Source organism: Setaria italica, chromosome IX (assembly GCF_000263155.2).
Source record: "Setaria italica strain Yugu1 chromosome IX, Setaria_italica_v2.0, whole genome shotgun sequence".
Taxonomy (NCBI): Eukaryota; Viridiplantae; Streptophyta; class Magnoliopsida; order Poales; family Poaceae; genus Setaria; species Setaria italica.
This window is the reverse complement of record NC_028458.1, coordinates 57,249,565-57,267,848: the sequence shown is the minus strand read 5'-3', so window position 1 is coordinate 57,267,848 and position 18,284 is coordinate 57,249,565. Positions and strand designations below refer to the sequence as shown.

The 18,284-nt window shown below is 39.4% G+C and overlaps 1 protein-coding gene across 1 annotated transcript; it reads right to left on the bottom strand.

Moving 5' to 3' along the window:
- Positions 1–695: 695 nt before the first annotated feature.
- Positions 696–17,133, bottom strand: LOC101759475 (callose synthase 3). The gene is made up of 44 exons (XM_004985818.3): positions 16,826–17,133; positions 16,236–16,393; positions 15,924–16,157; positions 15,666–15,766; positions 15,349–15,473; positions 15,173–15,266; positions 14,735–14,845; positions 14,526–14,642; positions 14,341–14,433; positions 14,062–14,153; positions 13,517–13,643; positions 12,903–13,040; positions 12,727–12,803; positions 12,576–12,666; positions 12,361–12,474; positions 12,075–12,189; positions 11,062–11,396; positions 10,312–10,364; positions 10,140–10,200; positions 9,292–9,373; positions 9,175–9,224; positions 8,925–9,011; positions 8,215–8,352; positions 8,023–8,120; positions 7,853–7,937; positions 7,563–7,723; positions 7,351–7,474; positions 6,570–6,664; positions 6,165–6,306; positions 5,917–6,068; positions 5,527–5,636; positions 5,312–5,431; positions 4,961–5,029; positions 4,621–4,813; positions 4,325–4,472; positions 3,952–4,071; positions 3,750–3,865; positions 3,590–3,673; positions 3,027–3,139; positions 2,603–2,832; positions 1,724–2,515; positions 1,575–1,625; positions 1,267–1,452; positions 696–1,176 (listed from the first exon to the last, which is right to left on the bottom strand). The coding sequence occupies exons 3-44, from the start codon at positions 16,126–16,128 to the stop codon at positions 928–930; spliced, it is 5,844 nt and encodes a 1,947-aa protein (XP_004985875.1). The 5' UTR covers positions 16,129–16,157; positions 16,236–16,393; positions 16,826–17,133; the 3' UTR covers positions 696–927.
- Positions 17,134–18,284: the final 1,151 nt, after the last annotated feature.

The following is an 18,284-nucleotide window of genomic DNA, read 5'->3' as shown; positions in this document are numbered from 1 at the left end:
GATTGAATAGTTTGTATCACATAAGTACAAATTTAGTATGCAATGCATCGCAAAACTACATATTTGATTAGATTTAGTTTTTGATAGCATTAACAGTAATTTCTAGGTGCTAATATAGCGGGTCTACTACTTGATTTAGATAAACAACCTGATGTCCTAGATTTACACAATGACATCCTAGAGAGAGAGTAAGAGACACTGACCGTCGGTCTTGAGTGGAGTGTTCGTCGAGGACGCCATTGGGCGTTGTCGAGGTAGGAGAGGGGCGAAGTGTAGCGCAGACCAGAGGGAGACGACGACGGCACAACGTCGGTGGTGGAGCTTCCCGCCACTGCAACGCCTCTTGCAGATCGGATGCTAGGGTTTTAGTGTCGGTGGGATTGTGGGCACGGCGAATGTTGGTTCGTGTGCCCTGGCCCCTAAGTCCTTTTATATGGCGCTGCGCGACAGGGACCCACCAACCATATATGGTTGGGGCACTCCCGATGAGAATCAGGGTCAGATTTGGCCGTTGGCCGTTAGGCCAAATCCGGCGGAGATCAATCCTAATAGTTTTGTGATACATTATCACTAAACCTCCAGTTTTATGATAGTATGAAATGCTTAATATATAGTTTTGTGATAGTATGGCATTTTAAATGTGTAGTTTTGTGGTACTGTTTTGTAGTTTAGTGATAACTTGGACAAAACACAAGTTCTGTGAAATCTACTCAATATACAATATAGTGGCAACATGGAAAAGTAACACAATACATTTTTTTTACAAAATTTCTGTAAGGTCAGGGGAATTGGGGGTGGGGAGGAAGGAAGGAGATATTATATGAAACCTTGATCTGATATTGTAATGACAAAAATACACTATACACTGACAAATATTTACAGCCTGTGCATGTTGAAAGACAGGCAACAAGATGCAAGAAGGCTAAATCAATCTTTGTTACGAGATGACCGTTCCTTTTTTTGTCCACCAAGAATTCTGGAAATTTGCAGTCCTCTGCTGAATGCTTGATTAAATAGCATCCGCGTCTGGAACTCCGATACAAAGGGAAACCATGCCAAAATAGTAATTGGCGTAAAGAGAAGCACCCCCATAATTATCTCATAGGCCCGTGCTAGGGCACGAACAGATCCCCATAATCCTACCCGTCGAGCAAGAGGCTTGCAAGCTTGTGCAATCTGAAAAATCAAATGATGCACAGTAAGACAACAGCAAGCATACTATTACAATACATAAGCAAATGAACCAGAGAACAGCAAGAGGCACACCAATAGGATCCCCCATCCAGTGGGCAAGAATGCCAGAAAGCACACAAATATATCTCGCAAGGCCATATGAAGAAATACTATCAAGACAATCAAAATAGCTATGAAAGAAACAAATATCAAAAACTTGATCAGACGGAAGAATAGCTGGAAATCTGCACTGAATCTCCGCCTTCCCACGGACACAGTCTGCAAAGATTATAAGCAACTTAGAAAGCAGAAATGGCAGAAAAGAAATGCACCAGAACTATCATGTTAAGAACATTTTTTTATGATCCATATTTTCTCACAAACTAAACATTCACGTTTACCTTCATAACAAGCAGAACCACCACAATTACGAGCCATGAAATCAAATATACCTAGAAAGCATTGCAAAAATATAAATGATCCATACAACTAATGACACAACCAAAATATACCTTTAAAAAGAACAAGAAAGTCAACCTGAAATGCTTACCAAGATACTTTTGTCGCGTGTTATACGTAAGTGGTAAACAAGGCCATACTGGTATATGAAAAACCGCACGGCCAAAATTATCTCAACTAAAAGTCCTATTGTTCCCGAATACTTCAAATGCTCCTGCTCCACCTCCCACCAAGATTCCCAGCTCTTGTCTGGAGACACACCAATCCCACCACGATTGCTGATCCACTTATTCCAATCAGACCAGTCATCAACGATTTTTGCCCACTCAAATCCCGAGGGGTTGAAAAGGAAGGGTGCAAATAGCCATGTCAACACTAGGAACCACATAGAGGATGTAATAAAAATATAGGCAATGGTTGAGCGATAAGATTGACCAAACAATTGGTATATGATGAGCAGAATCATCAGCTCAATCCCTTTAACAAAGTGGCTGCGAGAATAAAGTCTATAATTCTCCGCGAACTTAGCGTGAAAGACGACAAATCCTCTACCAGTACCTCTGTACTGAGCACCTCCATGAAGAAGCATTCTCCCATAGTAGTGAGTTTTAGTGCCAAGGGAAAATGTAAAAAACACAGTAGCCAATTGCAAATTCATCATGACAAATTCACTTAGTGCCTTCCCAAATCCTCTTTCGAGACCAATTTCCATCATCATGGGAAGAGCCATCAGAAAACCAAGCTGAACAAGAGATTGTGAGGCAAGAGCAACTTGAAGAGGATGATTATGAATGAATCTTCCATGTGATAGCCCCTCTTCAAGTCCACTGAGAGCAAGATAAAGGCGCCCATACAGAAATACATAAACTGTGACAACCGTCAACTGAGAGAGAGTAATATGTGTTAAAAAACCTACTTAATCATAGAGATGCATTTTTAATGGATTGGAATCAACACAAATTAATCATACCAGTGTACTGAAATAAAACCCCACGGTTGTGAAGTAGCATGAAAGCATCCTGAAGAAATCGAAGCGGTGCCCAAGCCGGTAGATATCACGACTAAGAGTCTGCTCACCATTTCCATTTGCCACTTTAGCCTCAAACTTAGAGATCTGATTTAGTCCGACATCTCTTCCTTTACCAACTTGGACATATTCATGGTGTGTTACATTGCCACCACGAAGAGTTGAGTTATAGCCTAAAATAGTAAAGGCAATGGGAATATTACTGTGCAGACTCATAACTATCTAATGATATGTTATCTCTTGCAAATGTTCATTTAAGTTCATGAGTACACAGCTTATGGGAAAGAATAAGCACACTTTCCATTGGCATCGCAGAATTTAAAATACACAATCATTAATCTTAGGCATGTCATGGATTTAAGCATACCTGCAAAAATATCTTCACTTAAGTTGATACTCTTTGATGCCTTACTGACGCCACCCCTTGTTAGATGGAAAAGCCTATCAAATACATCAGGATGCCCATAGTGGAATCGGACCCTGTCATAAAGCCATCAATAATCTTAGATGTAATAAAATAAGATAAATTTATGACTTGAAGATTGTGAGAATCAGGGGCAAATCTATAAGAAAAAATCTATAAGGGGAACCAGCTAGTAATAGATGAGTTATTAGGGGGCCTAATTTTTCCCCTTAATTTATATGGTGGAACCTTGTGTACATAATTGAAATACCCCTGGCATAGGGGGGCCTCCCCCCCCCCCCTTCTGTCCCTTCCCAGCCGTCGGCCTTGATTGATGAGAATTCATATGTACTATTGCAATTCCCGAAAAGAGTATATGGTTTGTGTTGAAAAATGTGACTCATGTGGGGCTTGGAGAGATGTGTTCCAAGGACTGTGATATTCGCAAAATTATATGCAATAAATATATTAGAAATTTTCACTAAGAATTTACTGTTGTGATTTAGCCAAGAAGGAGAAGCTCTCACTTCAGAGGGTTTGCAAGCAGACGTTGCCCGATAGTCACAAAACTGTGCTCCTGATTTGACATAAACCATGCAAGCGAAGATACACTACATCATCAAAGATAAAAGAAGTTGAGATTATGCAATGAACACAGCCATCAATTTCCATTGGCAAGTAATTAACCTGCCAGTAAAAATATGCTCTCTAACTCCAAGTATAGATGGACGCCGCACTCCATGCTCTTTAAGGAACTCTTGGAGTAGGTTTCTCATTTTAAGAGCTTCTTCCATATAGTTATCCTACAAAATTAATGACACAAGCACAAGTTAATACAAGATCGAAAGTCATCTTCACCAAAGAGAAGCATAGGCATGATGTGAAATACCTGGTTCATATCTATGGTCTGTAAGCCTTCACCACGGGTGAAAATTATAGCATGATTTTGATTTTCGGGCTTTCCTTCTCCCAACATTGCAGGGCCTGGAAGTTTTATCCGATATATAACCTGGAAACATAAAGATGTATTTGGATGACCAATGTTATAGACTTTCCAAAGAATCGATAGCAATTTTTCTTGGGGTGGGTTGGGGGGGGGGGGGGGGCATCTGGTTCCCCTATTGCTAAGTATTGCAGATACAGAGCCATTAAGGGGGCCATTTGCCTCCGTCCCTGGCATTGCAGATTAAAGCTGTACCGAAACTAACATGATTTTTTACAAAATTATGTACCATTACCAGACCTAATATAAGTGACATTACCTGATCAAGATTTTGTACTGGATCTGCAGAATCAGAATCCTTAGTTAGAGCAACCTTTACCAAAGTAGAATAATAAGCTGTCTCCATTTTCTTGTCTCCTACTCTATCTTCCACCTCATCAATATATGCTACACGGAGAGAAGAGTAGCTGCGAGAAGTGCAACCCTAGCAATGAGTTTGCTGTAAACAACTACAACAACTAGAAAATGAGTATTTCAAATATTATGTATACATAATATATGTATGTATATATAATATATGTGCTGTATTTAGAAAAATGGTAGAAGCTCATTTACTTCCTCATTAGCTGCAATATGTCTTGGGCACTAGAAAGAGCAGCACGCTTATCATTTCCATATTGCTGGCATGAAACCACATAGGTGAACTTCATGTCAGCCACTGCTTCACACTGCGCAAATAAGGACCTCTGCTGTATCTTCCACTGTTCATCAGTTACTGATTCAGCTGCTTTGTACCCTTCCATGAGATCTACAGAGTTGAGAATAAATATTATTAGTAGTGTTGAAGAAAACGAGAATAAATATGTAAATGCAACAAAAAAGAACAACAACAACAAGGTTGGAGTGGGTGGCAGGAGGGAGACACCCATGCTAAGAAAATTGATATGGTATATACCTTCACGTTTGGCCATGTCTAAAAATGCTTCAAGAATCAAAGCTTTCCGGTAGTACATCATGCCTCTAACTGTTTCAGAACAATCAAATTATTTAATATTAAAAATTAAAAGGTACAGACCGAAAGATTATGATATTAATTTGCAAGGAAAAGAAGGTTGATATAACTATTCGAGTTCTCCTGCATATTCTCCTACGTATTCTCAAAATGTAAAGGTACAGGCTGAAAGATTACAACATTAATTTGCAAAGAAAAGGTTGATATAAATATTTGAGTTCTCCTGTATATTCTCCTATGTATTCTCCAAAAAGTAAGTACTTGAGTTCAAAAATAAATGTTAATCAGGAGTACCTGTTCGAGCTAGTGTTTGACCTCTGTATGAAGCCCATAGACGAAGCTCCTCCTTTAGCTCTTCAGTCTCTTTAAATTCTTCCTCCCAACCAACTCTTTCCTGAAAATTTTTCCATTCATCTACACACAGAGGCATGGCATGACAAAGTAAACACCAGATGTTCCAGAAGACACTTCATCATTGGTACATGAAAAGGACAGAGTTGTGCCTCGACCTGGATAAATTTTTTGCAGGTAGAACAGGGTGGAAACTCCATCTTCATTTTCCTCCTCAAGTTCTTTTATAGAGAAAAGAACAGGTTCATTGTAATAAGGGGTCAATGCGCTGCAGATAGAGAAGAAATATCATCATTTATAGGTATCAGCAGCAAGTTTTTGGCAGGTGAAAAGGAGCCAATGAGGGAGGGGGAAAACATAAAATTGTGAAGGGAAAATGTAGTTAATAGTCATTTCTGACTATGCCTACAGGAAAGGATTAAAGTCAACAAAGTAGCTGCTTGAGAAGACTAGTGTCACAAGAACACTGAGCATATGACACAGTGAATCAGTGATATATGAAAATGAGCTTCAAGAAAATAACGACAGAGTTATTCACAAGTGCTTACGAAAATGAGAGCATGTTTCGGACTTTAGGCGCATCAGGCATATCCATAAATAAGGAGTTGGTGAAAAATGTAAGACGCCTTCTGGCTTCTAGATTTGAAGGAACATCCATAGCAGATTCTTTCACAGTAAGCAGTAGTTCCAGCCTTTTTATCTGGAGTGAGACAAATCATATATGCAACAAGCATTTAGAAGTATGCCACTTGTCCATCAAGAAATGCACACAGAAAATTCAACATGTGTTCACAACCTTTTCGAGCCAAGCATCTGTGGCTGTTACTTGTAGAGGAAACCTGATAGCCCCAGATGGCTGAAACAATTGATACTCTTGATCCCATGTGGTTGTGCCTTCATTCCTTCCATTCGAGCCTCCATGACTTGATTCCAAAATACTGTCATGTTGAGGAAAAATGATTAGCTACACAAGGTCAGACAAAATCCAAACCCAACTTGCTTGGAATATAAAGGCTATGTTGTTGCCGCTGTTGTGGAAACTCAGTGCTGAAGAAACCATGAGACAGATATCAACATTAGGATTTCCATTTTCATCTTTCTTATTGCAGTATGTGCTAAAAAAACAGCAAGTTAGCACAGTCAAGTGTCTCCTACAGTCCTACTTGGTAATCTATGAACAAGCTTAAACAATACTTAGTACCTAAGCTGGTCCTCAAATATATCTCTTGTTACAACCTCCAGCATATCTTGAAAAATCTTTATTACAGCGCTTCTGTCTTTCTCATCATTTTTCTCCTGATATCATAAAAAGGGAGAAGATTAAGATGAATTAAACCAGTGGAATCTAGTAAATAAACATGATATGTACGGCAAGCATTTAGTGATGCAGTAACAGTAGATGTTTAAAAGAATAAAAGATAATAGAAGCTTGGCAATCATTGACAGTCAGGTAAGGAAAGGTTTGAATGCTTCCTAAATGTATGCCCTGTTGGTCTAATATTAGGTAAACAATCAGGCTTCTTTTTTCTAACTTTAGTAGACATCATGCCAATCCAGGATATGTAGCTCTAGTATTCATTTTTGTAAAAACTCAAGGTGTTAAGTACAATCATATTATTATCAGCACTACCACTACAGTGCTATGGCCAGTATGTCAAAAACCTACACCAGCTTGGAACATGAGGGGTGCTACATGGTTACTGGAATGAGAGTATAAGACACTCAAGAGTGCTATATAAAACATGCTTTGTCAGTCTGCCCTATAGCTGTCTGTTGTTTTATTTTTTTAGAAAAACATCTATAATTGATTTTCAGAGAATTTTCATAAGTTGACTAGTTTTGACATGATATGCTTCAAGACAATAAATGCTGCTACCTTCTCTAGCACCTTTGATAACATATAGACAAGAACACAGACATTTAACTATTTCTCTACATCAATAGCTAGTTTACTCTAACGAAAGTATATGGGTTATACATACCAAGTAGTTTACCAAATCAACAAACTTATTGAAGAGATCTGGCAGTGCACGCATATTCAAATCTGTAATAACTTTGTCCTCAGCGATGCATTTGTCAACTTCTACAAATATTTTATTCATGACCCTGAAAAACATATATAAAACAGCATCGGGGAGGCCATGGATCAGAAAATTATTTCTTCAAAGTTTGACAGATGAAATCTAGGACAGACCTTTTCTCCTGTGGACCCTGTACAAGATCATTGATGATATTCTTAAATGATGCATAACACTCCTCAATTGCACACGAAAAATAATAGTCATTAGCAAGCCGCTTTTTCAGATCTCGGTCTTTGCCGTTGCTATCTTTTGCCATGTCAACTGCTATGGGGATCTGACATTCACAATATTAACAGCAGGTCAACTCTTTTTAACTAATAAATAAAATATGAATGAACATTGTCTCTACCATGATACAATATAATGATAAAGCCATGAAATAAAATAGAAGGTAGACAATAACCTTGCTGGCAAGTAAAAATGGAGGCCACTGCACAACACCAAGGGCCTGATCAGACACATACGGAACAAGTAGCAGCTCCTTTTCCCTGTGTAAAAAATATGGGCGTTAAATTAAAGGGCAGAAAAATAAAATCAAACTGGAAATTAAATTTATCTAAAAAATCCAATCACCTGTTGTCTATAAGGTCTTCTTCTCGAAAGCTGGTGACAATTTCATTCCACATCTGTGCAAACCTTGCTGCTATATTCTCCTTGTCCGCATGTTCCATCTAAAAAGTAGTACGAATTTCAAAAATATCCCACAAAATTAGCAGTCAAGCCATTTGAAGTCTGTAGGAATATATTAAGAGTACAAAAGGGCACCTCTTTGAAACGATTGTGTAAGTAAGACTTCAGACCTTTCTTCCTTTTTGCATCAGATGTTTCAACAGGAATTAGACATGAGTTGATGGCTAGAGGTATTGAATCGAAGCGAGATCTCAGCATCCCTAATGTGCGAATCTGTCTCATCCAGAAAATGAAATGTTTGTTTTGCATCAAACATTTGAACAAAATTATATATGCATAAAATGCTGAAGGTATTGAATCAAATACAGATAAACCACATTCCCAGTGTGTAAATCTGTCTCATCAGAAAATGAAAGGTAAATGTGACAAAATTCTTTGCAAACTGCAATTATTCATTTGAACCTCACAGAAATTGTTGTGTAATAAAAAAGTAATAGATCCAATTCAGGGTCATCTATTCTAGAGATCTTTTTGAGCTACTCCTGGCTCTTGACTTATTGAGCATATTCCATTTACCAAAATTAGTTAAACCAACAGCAAGAAATGCTTAATCAGGGTTAGTCACAAGCACTTCATAAGGATTTACTGCACGGATTATTCCAATATTCCGAACAATTTCACCAGTAGCAAACTGTAGATGAATCTAATTTCCATTCAAACAAACTAGATTGTTGTTACTTCCTAGTATCAGCTAGATAATTCCTGGAAGAAAAGATCAATTGTACCATAAAAAATCTGATAAATAATTTTGCACAAATGTAGATAAAAGTCAACAATAAAAATACCTCTCCGAGTCGTTGGAAAGCGCCATAAATTCCACCAAGCAGAGTGGAGAAGATTGTATACCAAATTTGTGTGTCCATGAAATAGACCTGTCAAGCAAACGAAAGTGCACAAAAATCAATGTTGTCCTCCCACACAGCTCGAGTCCACATAATACTTGTTAGAAGTGGGCTTCCTGTTTTCAGGATAAAATAATGTACATGGTCATAAGAAGCACTTAAATTCTCAAAAAACAAGAGGAGAAGTTCCTACCAGAATGATTGGGGCCCAAAGTGCAATAACAACACCAATGTTGCTCTTTTCTGCACAATAACTTTGGGATTGGTACAAATAAATGAATAACAGATATTGTTTGCAAAACATATGTACCTCTCGGGAAAAACTCATGCCACTGGAAAGTACGTATAGGGGTCTTCATGATATCCTTGGTGGGTTCAACAAGAGGTTTAATCTATAGAACAAACAAAACACTGAGTTTGAGATATAGTTATAAAAACATATTTATTTATAGGAAATAACGGTCATTTATATTTTCTCTGACTGGCACACACTAAAAATGTCATTTACTACTAGATGTGAAGATGGAATTGGCCAATATGTATTCATTGGTAATTCATGCATATGCAGGGGCCAGGGGCAAGCACATATCATATATGCATGTAGAGACAGGTGTAATTACTATAACCAAGCCATTCAATAAGGCCAGATGCTCTCATCTCAAGCTTTTCCAATGCCATGCTGGAACAATATATATTTGGGCACAGAGAGAATGTTATCTTTCATAATTTATGAATGTGAGGTTGAACAATAACTGTGCAGCTTCAATTTATTTTAAAGAAAATGTAAATCTAGCATGTTGCACCTGTTAATCGCACCATATTTTTGCTACACACTACCTCAAACATCACTAATAACCTGTAACACAAGCAACATGGGTAATCATTTTTTATGCCATGTTAAATATGTAATAGTTTTGTCTATTAACAATATAGAAAATGTTTAAGTTTAAAGGCACGTCTATCATGTTTCAAACTTAAGAATATGAAAGTAAACCTCACCGTGCCTGTTATGTGAATCTTCAAAAATTGACCAATAATAATTAATAGTAGATATGATTTTGTGAAACATGTTTGGCTACCAAATACGTAGTAGTGACTTTGCTGGATTGGTGATTATTGAAATAAGCCACGGTAAAATAAAAATGTGTACAGAACTACCTCTACATAGTAGCTAAATGCAAACTTTGTCAAGAGAAGAGCAATCCAGAACATAGTGTACCTGAAAACACAAATCGGGGTCAACTAATATGATGCATCTTTCTAATTAAAGTGATATTGTGTAAATAATTTGCATCCATACGCGTGCTCACACAAAAGCATGTATTCTTACATGAAAAGTGAGAACGCACTTTCATGCATCCCCCTACCAACAAACAGACGAGGCTGCACAAACACACACAACATTAGTTCATGATGTTCAACTACATAGCAACACTAAAAACATCAACAATAGTTCCAAGGTACTCCCTCTGTTTTTCTACAAGACATATTTTGTTTCATTAGGACACGATTTCGACCATCAATTTCTCGATTAATATTTCATTTGTATGATACAAAATTATATTCACAAGTAGTTTAAGGTGAATCAAATGACATCAACTTTGTGCCACCAAAATTATATGTTAATAGATAATTCATCAAAGGCTTGTCCTAAATAAACAAATAAGCCTTGTTTATAATTCCAGACCGAGGGAGTAGAAACCAATAAGTAAAACAGAGTTAATTATCCAAAACTAAATTACACCAATAGGCGTATCTCAGAATACAAAAGGTGAAAAATCTAGAGTTTTCTTAGTATCCATCATCTTGGTTGCTATATCTCTTTATAAAATTCATGACTAAAATACAAATAGCAAATAAAACATTTATGCTTATGCCTTCAATATTTATGTTTATTAAAAGGTCAAGGTATTTTTTTTCTCGAGCATGTCGGAGAACTAGTATCATGCATTAAGGGACAAAATCTGGTTCGAAGACAAAGCTTTGGTTGGAGATAATATAAAACTTGGTACACTAAAGTGAAACGATAATTTGAAAAATAAGGGATAAGTAGTGCAATTTACTATAATTTCAAGCTCACCTGAGACCACCACATGATCAACCTCACGAGCTTGAAGTCTGAACTTTCAAGTTTCCGGCGTAGAAATGGAAGAAGGAAAAGAATAGCAGCAAGCATGCTTGGTGACAAATATAGGACTACTGAAAGGACAAATAGTGGCGGGTGGTTTCGACCATTTCCAAACCAGTTTTTGATGGCTCTGATAATTCCAGATGGATTTTCCCAGGTGTAAGCATATGTAACTGGCAGTAGTACCACCCACAAGGCTGCCATTGTGAACTTTAGAACATATCTCAGCTTAACTGCAAATTCCATTGTTCTCCTGGCCTTCCAATTAAAGATAATATCAAGTGTAGCTGTAAATAAGAAATATTCAAATCAGAACTGAGCTGGGATAGACCATGTAATAATTATGACAGGATGGTAGAACAGGTTTATGTTCAGTGAAAGATCTTATTGCTTCACAACTAGCTTGAGCAACTAAACAGTTATATTTTTATAGCAAACATTCATCTTCATATCTTATTTCTACCATGATTATGTATTGGAGTGGCAAACTGATAAGAGGCTGAGACAAACAATAAATAAGTGACTTGTCAACCAGGACCAATAACATTGTAATTATTAGTCTAACTTTACTGCCGATTAGAAGGTTCTAAAATATAATTACCAAGATGCTATAGCACTAAAAAAAAGGTTTTTAAAATGACAAAAATGTTGAATCTTCTAAGGTTGTTTAGTCTCTAATCTGAGCAAAGGGTGTTTTCCAATGCATGTGTTACATGGATATGAGAACTAACAGATTTTTGTATGTAATATGAAATGGTATAAATGCCTATAATTGAGCTTTCATTTGATTCCTATACGTATGGACATGGCAAAGCAGACATATGGTGTGACAAACTCTTAGAAAGAAATTGGGAAAAGTAACCCTGACTAAACAAAATAGAATCAGTTCTCCAAAGAAGGTTTCAAAAACAACATAATTAGGGAACACAAAGACACTTTACCAGGTCAATGCCATGTTTCCATACCTTGTCCGAGATTTAGTATAGCAGAAGTGATAAAGATACTCAAAATCTTCTTGAAAACCGTATAATCAAAAATATTGGCTAGTGAGCCTCCATTCCAAGCGAGGATTATCATAACCTACGCAGAAAGATCAAAAGTTAGGTTGAAACCCGAAATGATGTTTAGCTATATAATATCCAGCAAAGGATATTAGGTACCTTCCTGTAGAGCATGCACCTGACCATTCAAATGTTCAAAATAATGCAGGGAATTATTATTGCAGAAAAGCATGAATAATTAAGTAAATACCTGAAGAGCTAAAATAAAGAAGCTCCAGAGTCTATAAAAACTTCTGAATATGTGCCAAAATGAACGTAGCTCGACAAAGTTGACCTTTCCTTTCTGTTTGCCTTTTCTTGTGCTCTGAACAGCTCATTACATTAAATTTTGCTAACCCGACAAAAATATGAGCATACCATGAAGATATATGCTAAAAGCTTGAAATAAAAACATAAGCAACTCACTTCATTTCTTTCATCAGGTAAATTTGAAGGTTGATAAAAGAAGTCAGCATCAGCTCGCATAGGCCAACCCAGCCGAAAGCAGTCGGCAGACCTGCAAATTAACAATATAAAATCTAGAGAGTGAACAAATAAACCAAGAGAGAACTAATACCAGAAGTATTCATTAAGATCGTCATAGTTTCTCCACTCAGAATGATTTCCTTTCTCTCTTTTGCTCCTTTCAGCTTCCTGAAGAGTTGCAGTGGAAAGCTAAAATTCAGTACAGGAAGAACCGAAGAAGCATAAAGCTCAACTGAGGTAATTGAATAACAATTGGGAGCAAACTACCTTTGCTATGGTATGGTAAATTGGTGTAACAACTTTCCTCAGAAAGGCTTCTTTCTCACCACCATAGGCTGGCTTCACATATTCACCCGTCAAAGCACTCACATTTCCAGCTAACATGCCATACATTTCAAATGCCATCTATGACAATAACCAGAACTGTCAGCACCATCCTTACTACCCTGTTAAAATCCAAGCCAAGCACTTGCAAAACAAATGTGTAACTAATTGCATTTTTCATATGGAAAATGCATGGCCTTCTTAATGCAGCTACTGAACTCTATGAGCATTCTATGACTATAATAATAAGGTTTCACACAAAACTCTATAAGATGCTTTTGTGTCTTCACACAACAGACAATACAGTTACTGTAGATTGTGCCGAAGTTTTAAATTTAGCTAAATTTTAAGTGACCATATTTAACATCTTACTTACATGAATGAATAAATCTAATAAATGCTGCTCCAGTGGTCATAAGTAAACTATTAATTCTTAGGAACTTTTCTTAAATGTATGCAAATGCTAGGCCAAAAAAGAATTGATTTCAATATGCTTATTTACTCAAGAAAGGAAAATTAATTTAATGTAAGGGAATTCTTATTTAATCAGATCATACATGGTGATATATGTAGCAAATGCATTCTGGCATGAATCGCAGGTTTGCAGCTTCACCCCAAATGAGAAGGTACAGACCCATATACAGTAATTTTCGTTGTTGCATCTCCTGCTGAATTGTTGGCAACCTGTCATCAAGAAAGATAGAACAAAGAATAAAGTAAGAAGGCATAAAGCAAACATATTAAAGCATGTTTTTCTTCTTGTTTTTAGAAATGTACTACTTTGGTTCTTCAACTTCAATATTTGGTCCAGTATAGACTTCAAATTATCATTTTTCCTATTTTTTAATCAATGACAATAACATCATGACAGACGAAAACAACTAAGTTTCTTGTATGCTTGTCGAAGTTGTAAGCCATTTTTGCTAGGTTCTGTGGACCCTTGTCAAGTTTTTTATTGTATTACATATATTTATATAGTACAATATAATGTACTTTTGCACTACTTCTTGAGATGGCAAAGCAGTGCAAATGCAAACGAGCAACCGAAGCAGTGCAAATACAAATGAACAGTAAGATGACAAAAAGTTGCTAAGAAAGTCACCAAAGGCTGCTCTTGCGACCAAGATATTTGCACCACTTCTTGTAGTTCTTAAACAATCTTTTCATCACATCATTCAGCGCGTTGTCATCCAACTACAATAAGAATCATGAAAAGTGAAACAGTAGATTCCAGAGAAAATTAAAAGGCAATATCAAAAGGAAGGGAAAAAAAGACAAATGTTGTGGAACATATAGAAGAAGAACTTTAATATCAGATTGAGCTAGTGTTTTTTGAAACGAAGATTGAGCTAGTATTTGAATATTACAGAAGAAAGAAAACCTTAGATTGTTGATCAGTCTTCGGATTTCTTCGTATATGTATGTTAGCGAGAAGTAAAATCAAATGTTCCCTCTGATTTGAAACACTATCTGTCTGCATGTCAAGAAGTTGACAAAATATTAAAGAAAAGAAAATGAATTGGTTAAGCCTTATACAATAACCAACAAAAATGTAGTTTGCCTTGCCTGAAAGCCAAACATAGCTTGCAGCCAATCCAAGAGGTCCTCGTTAACTTTATGCTCATAATTTTTAGGCCATGGAAGACCTCTAGTATTGCGAAGAGCAGAAGCAGCAGCTTGGATCTTAGAGGTTGATAAACCAAAAGGTACTTCATTTGGACATCGTTAAGTCGACAAGACAACTACGATAATGAGGAAAGGGTAGGAAAAAAAACCTCAGGAAATTTCATGACTGCCTGATTGCCACTGTCTGGATCGAGAGGGAGAATGTTAAAAGGGAGATATATCTTCGTTTTCTCTTTAACCTTATCGGCAGCTTCCAAGATCTAAATACATATAAATGACCATTTTTTAATCTCAAACACACAAGAGATCTGCATGTCATATATTAAGAAGGGACAAAAAAAACACCATACACAGTACCTTAGACACTGATGATTACAATATGAAATGCACACACGCACACAAACTGATGATTACAAGATGAAATGGCACACAACTGCCTAGCTTAACTAGAGTGACCTAAGCAAGTAACTAGCTCAAAGCAACAGGGAATGCAAATTGCTTTCCCTAGCTGAGCACCAAAATGAAGGGAAGTAAACTATTATTTGAACTGCAGAAACAGCAAATGGAAGTAAGTTGGTTGGTTATACCTCATGGTCAACTTCAACAGCATGTTGTTGAGTGACAGCTTTTAAAACTTCAAATAGAACAGCAGCAGTCTGGTAGGCTTTGGTTAGTTGGGCACTGCATGAATGAGGCGAATCCCTCAGCACCACCATTGATGAACAAGGAGAATATTAAAAAAAGTGAAATGTAGCATGCATACCGATCCACTTGGTCGGAAGCATTCTGAAGTGCTTGAATATATTTCTTGTAGTACTGTTGATAGAAGGTCTGTATTTCCCGTGCATCACTCTTTTGTCCCCTTCCCATCAAGGTGGGCTCATTCTCCTAGCAAATCGAATGATCAACACTTATAAAATGTATATTACATGAGATTAGAAATACATAGATGAGGAACTTGGAGGCAAACTAAAGATTAGAAATACATAGAGGCATCTTGGTCGTGCATATGTTAGACAATTGCAGAATAAGCATAGATGCAGACAACCACCTACTAGAAGTACTATTTCAAACTCATACCCTTTCAAGGCGTTGTAAGAGAGCTGTCTTGAATTGTCGGACACCACGACCGCTTGAAGTCGGGTCTAACCTGTGAGCCTTTTCGAATGCATAGAACCGACCTATTAGTTATTGCAGATATGCTCGTCAATATGATTGGAAATAGTATGGAGTAGGATAGCATTTTTAACCAGATTTTTTATGGATTTTTCTTTCTGAAAATTGCACAAACTCCTTTCTTTTCTCAGAACGTTATAGGAAATGAGAGGGATAGCTTACAGAGATAGGCGACGCGGGGGTTGGCCCCCTCAACCTCATTGGCAACACGGAGGATGGGCGCAATCTCAACAAGCGATGATGGCACCACCTCACTGTCAAACATGGGCTCGCCAAGGTTCACAGCGGTCTGTGTCCTCAGGATGCGGCGAGACCCTGGCTGCTGCATCGGCCCGGCCCGGGACAGCGTTCGCGACAAGGACGTCATCGCAATCACTTCTGGTCACCACCCAAGAACTGGATACACAAACGGAGGTGAGCTCAGCACCATGACGGTTCCAGAACGCAGGCACATGGAACAGTTATACGCAGTACCTTGCTGCACCCGTCACAATAATTCAGAACATACGAGGAATAATCCCGGCAGCTCAACCAACCACCACCCGGAAACCGTGCTTTGAAGCTAGCCCATGCCCTGGAATTCCCCCAAATTCCAGCACAGAGCTATTTTGTGGCGTGCGGCGTTTCAAAACCTGCCAACATGAGCGGTGAACAAACCAATTGCTCTCAGAAGCTACCAAGAACAAATTAATTCAGAAATGTCCTTCTAGTTTGTGCTTCTAAAGCAAATGAACATCAAGCATAGTAGAACAGAGGTGGTAAATCTCTTTCGCAGAGCACTACGCCCCCACAGCAAAAAGTGCAGCAGCAGAACCCAACCTACTAGCAGAATCGCACGCGCCTAAAATGGTAATACAGAATCGCGCCTACTCGAAGCTGTTGGCCCCTTTTCGCGGAGCACACGGGAGCCTTCCGTGAGACGCGACGCGATCACTAGGAGGATTTCGGCAGTTCCTCACAAGTCACAACACAGCACGTGGTAGGAATCGAACCACCTCGAGAAGTCCAGAACCTTCTCGAACCTCCCACGGTACTAAAGGACGAAGGGGCGAGCGGTTACGTACCTCGCGCGCGGGAGAACGGAAAACCTCGCCGGTCCTGTCGCCGCTACGAGAAGCCCAGGCGCGCAGGGCGCGCGATGGCCCTCCCGGGCTCGCTCGACGGGCGAGAGATGAGCCACGAGGCGCTTGGAGAAAACCACCGACGGAAGCCTCCAGAAGGAGAGAGAGAGGCAGCGGGACGTGATGGCTTTGGTGATCGGCGCGAGGCGAGCGGAGCCGGGGACGTCGGGCTGAGAGGTTTTTGAGTTGGGAGGGAGGCGAGGAGACAGGCGAGAGCTTTGCGGTGGGAGGGAAGTGGGAAGACGACACCGCGAAGCGGAAGGCCGGTGACCCCCGGGCAGCAAGTTGGGCTCTATTTACCGCCCCCTGCCACTGGATTACTGTAAGCGGAGGAGACCCGAGCGGTGGAGGGAGGACGACGAGCCGTGGACCGGGGGGGTGGTGGGTGCGTGCGGGCGGCGGTTTCGGCGGAGAGAGGGGAGCTCATCAAAAGCCGGATCTCGTGGCGTCGTCGCTAAGCGTCCTCTGCGACGACACGTTACGCCGCAGGCGCGCCCGTGCGCCGCAGCTACGCGCGTGTGCCCGTGCTGTGTACCCGGCTGCAGGACACGTTACCGCGCCGTGCGCTGCCACTGCGACCTCTTCACCGACCGACCGAAAAAACCATGACAAGTTGGGCAAGTTTTGTGTCACTGCTAGTCTGCTGAACGGAAGGAGTGACGGATTATTGTCCGTGTTAGGTGCCGTGAGTGACTAGCAGCCTCACCGTCTTTGCTCCAGAAAAAAAAAGAAGCCATTTGCTGAAGATGATGATACGATACGATGGAGCTGAAAATGAAACGGCGATGTCTCGTGTCCAAGCGAGCAGATCTCTCTGCACACTGCATAATTTCTGGACAAGTGTCGTGATGAATGAATGCCAGAAAGCTACGGATATGATTTCTGGACGGTGACCATGCTGTTCTTTGCTATGCGAAGTCAGTCAAGCACACCGAGTAAAAAAAATCACCCAATGCAACGACTTGTGCGGTAGTACCGTGAGGCAATGCGCCCATGAAGACCCATGAAGACCAATGCGCCCATGAAGATGGTGGATCGGTACTGTCTGCATGTAGCAATGCGCCCATGAAAACCCACGAAAGTCTCCTCTGCCCTGCTGGATCGTCAGTGTCCTGATGAAATTGCGCGATATTATTGGAATGGTCTTGCTCTTGCTGCAGATTACGGGATTCATCATGATTTAGAGGCAGCCCATTGCTTCTTTTGGCCAATCTTTTTCGCAAGAAAGACTGGACCCCGGGGTCTTTCTCTGTTGCATCGGTTTATCATCAGAAGATTTTTTTTTTTGTTGGGGGGACGAGCATTCAAGCACTGAAATCAACCACCGGTAGGGTCACAATCTGACAATCTGGTCCCTTCTGTCGTCGGTCGGCCGAAGAATGTGCTGCATCTCGTTCCACGC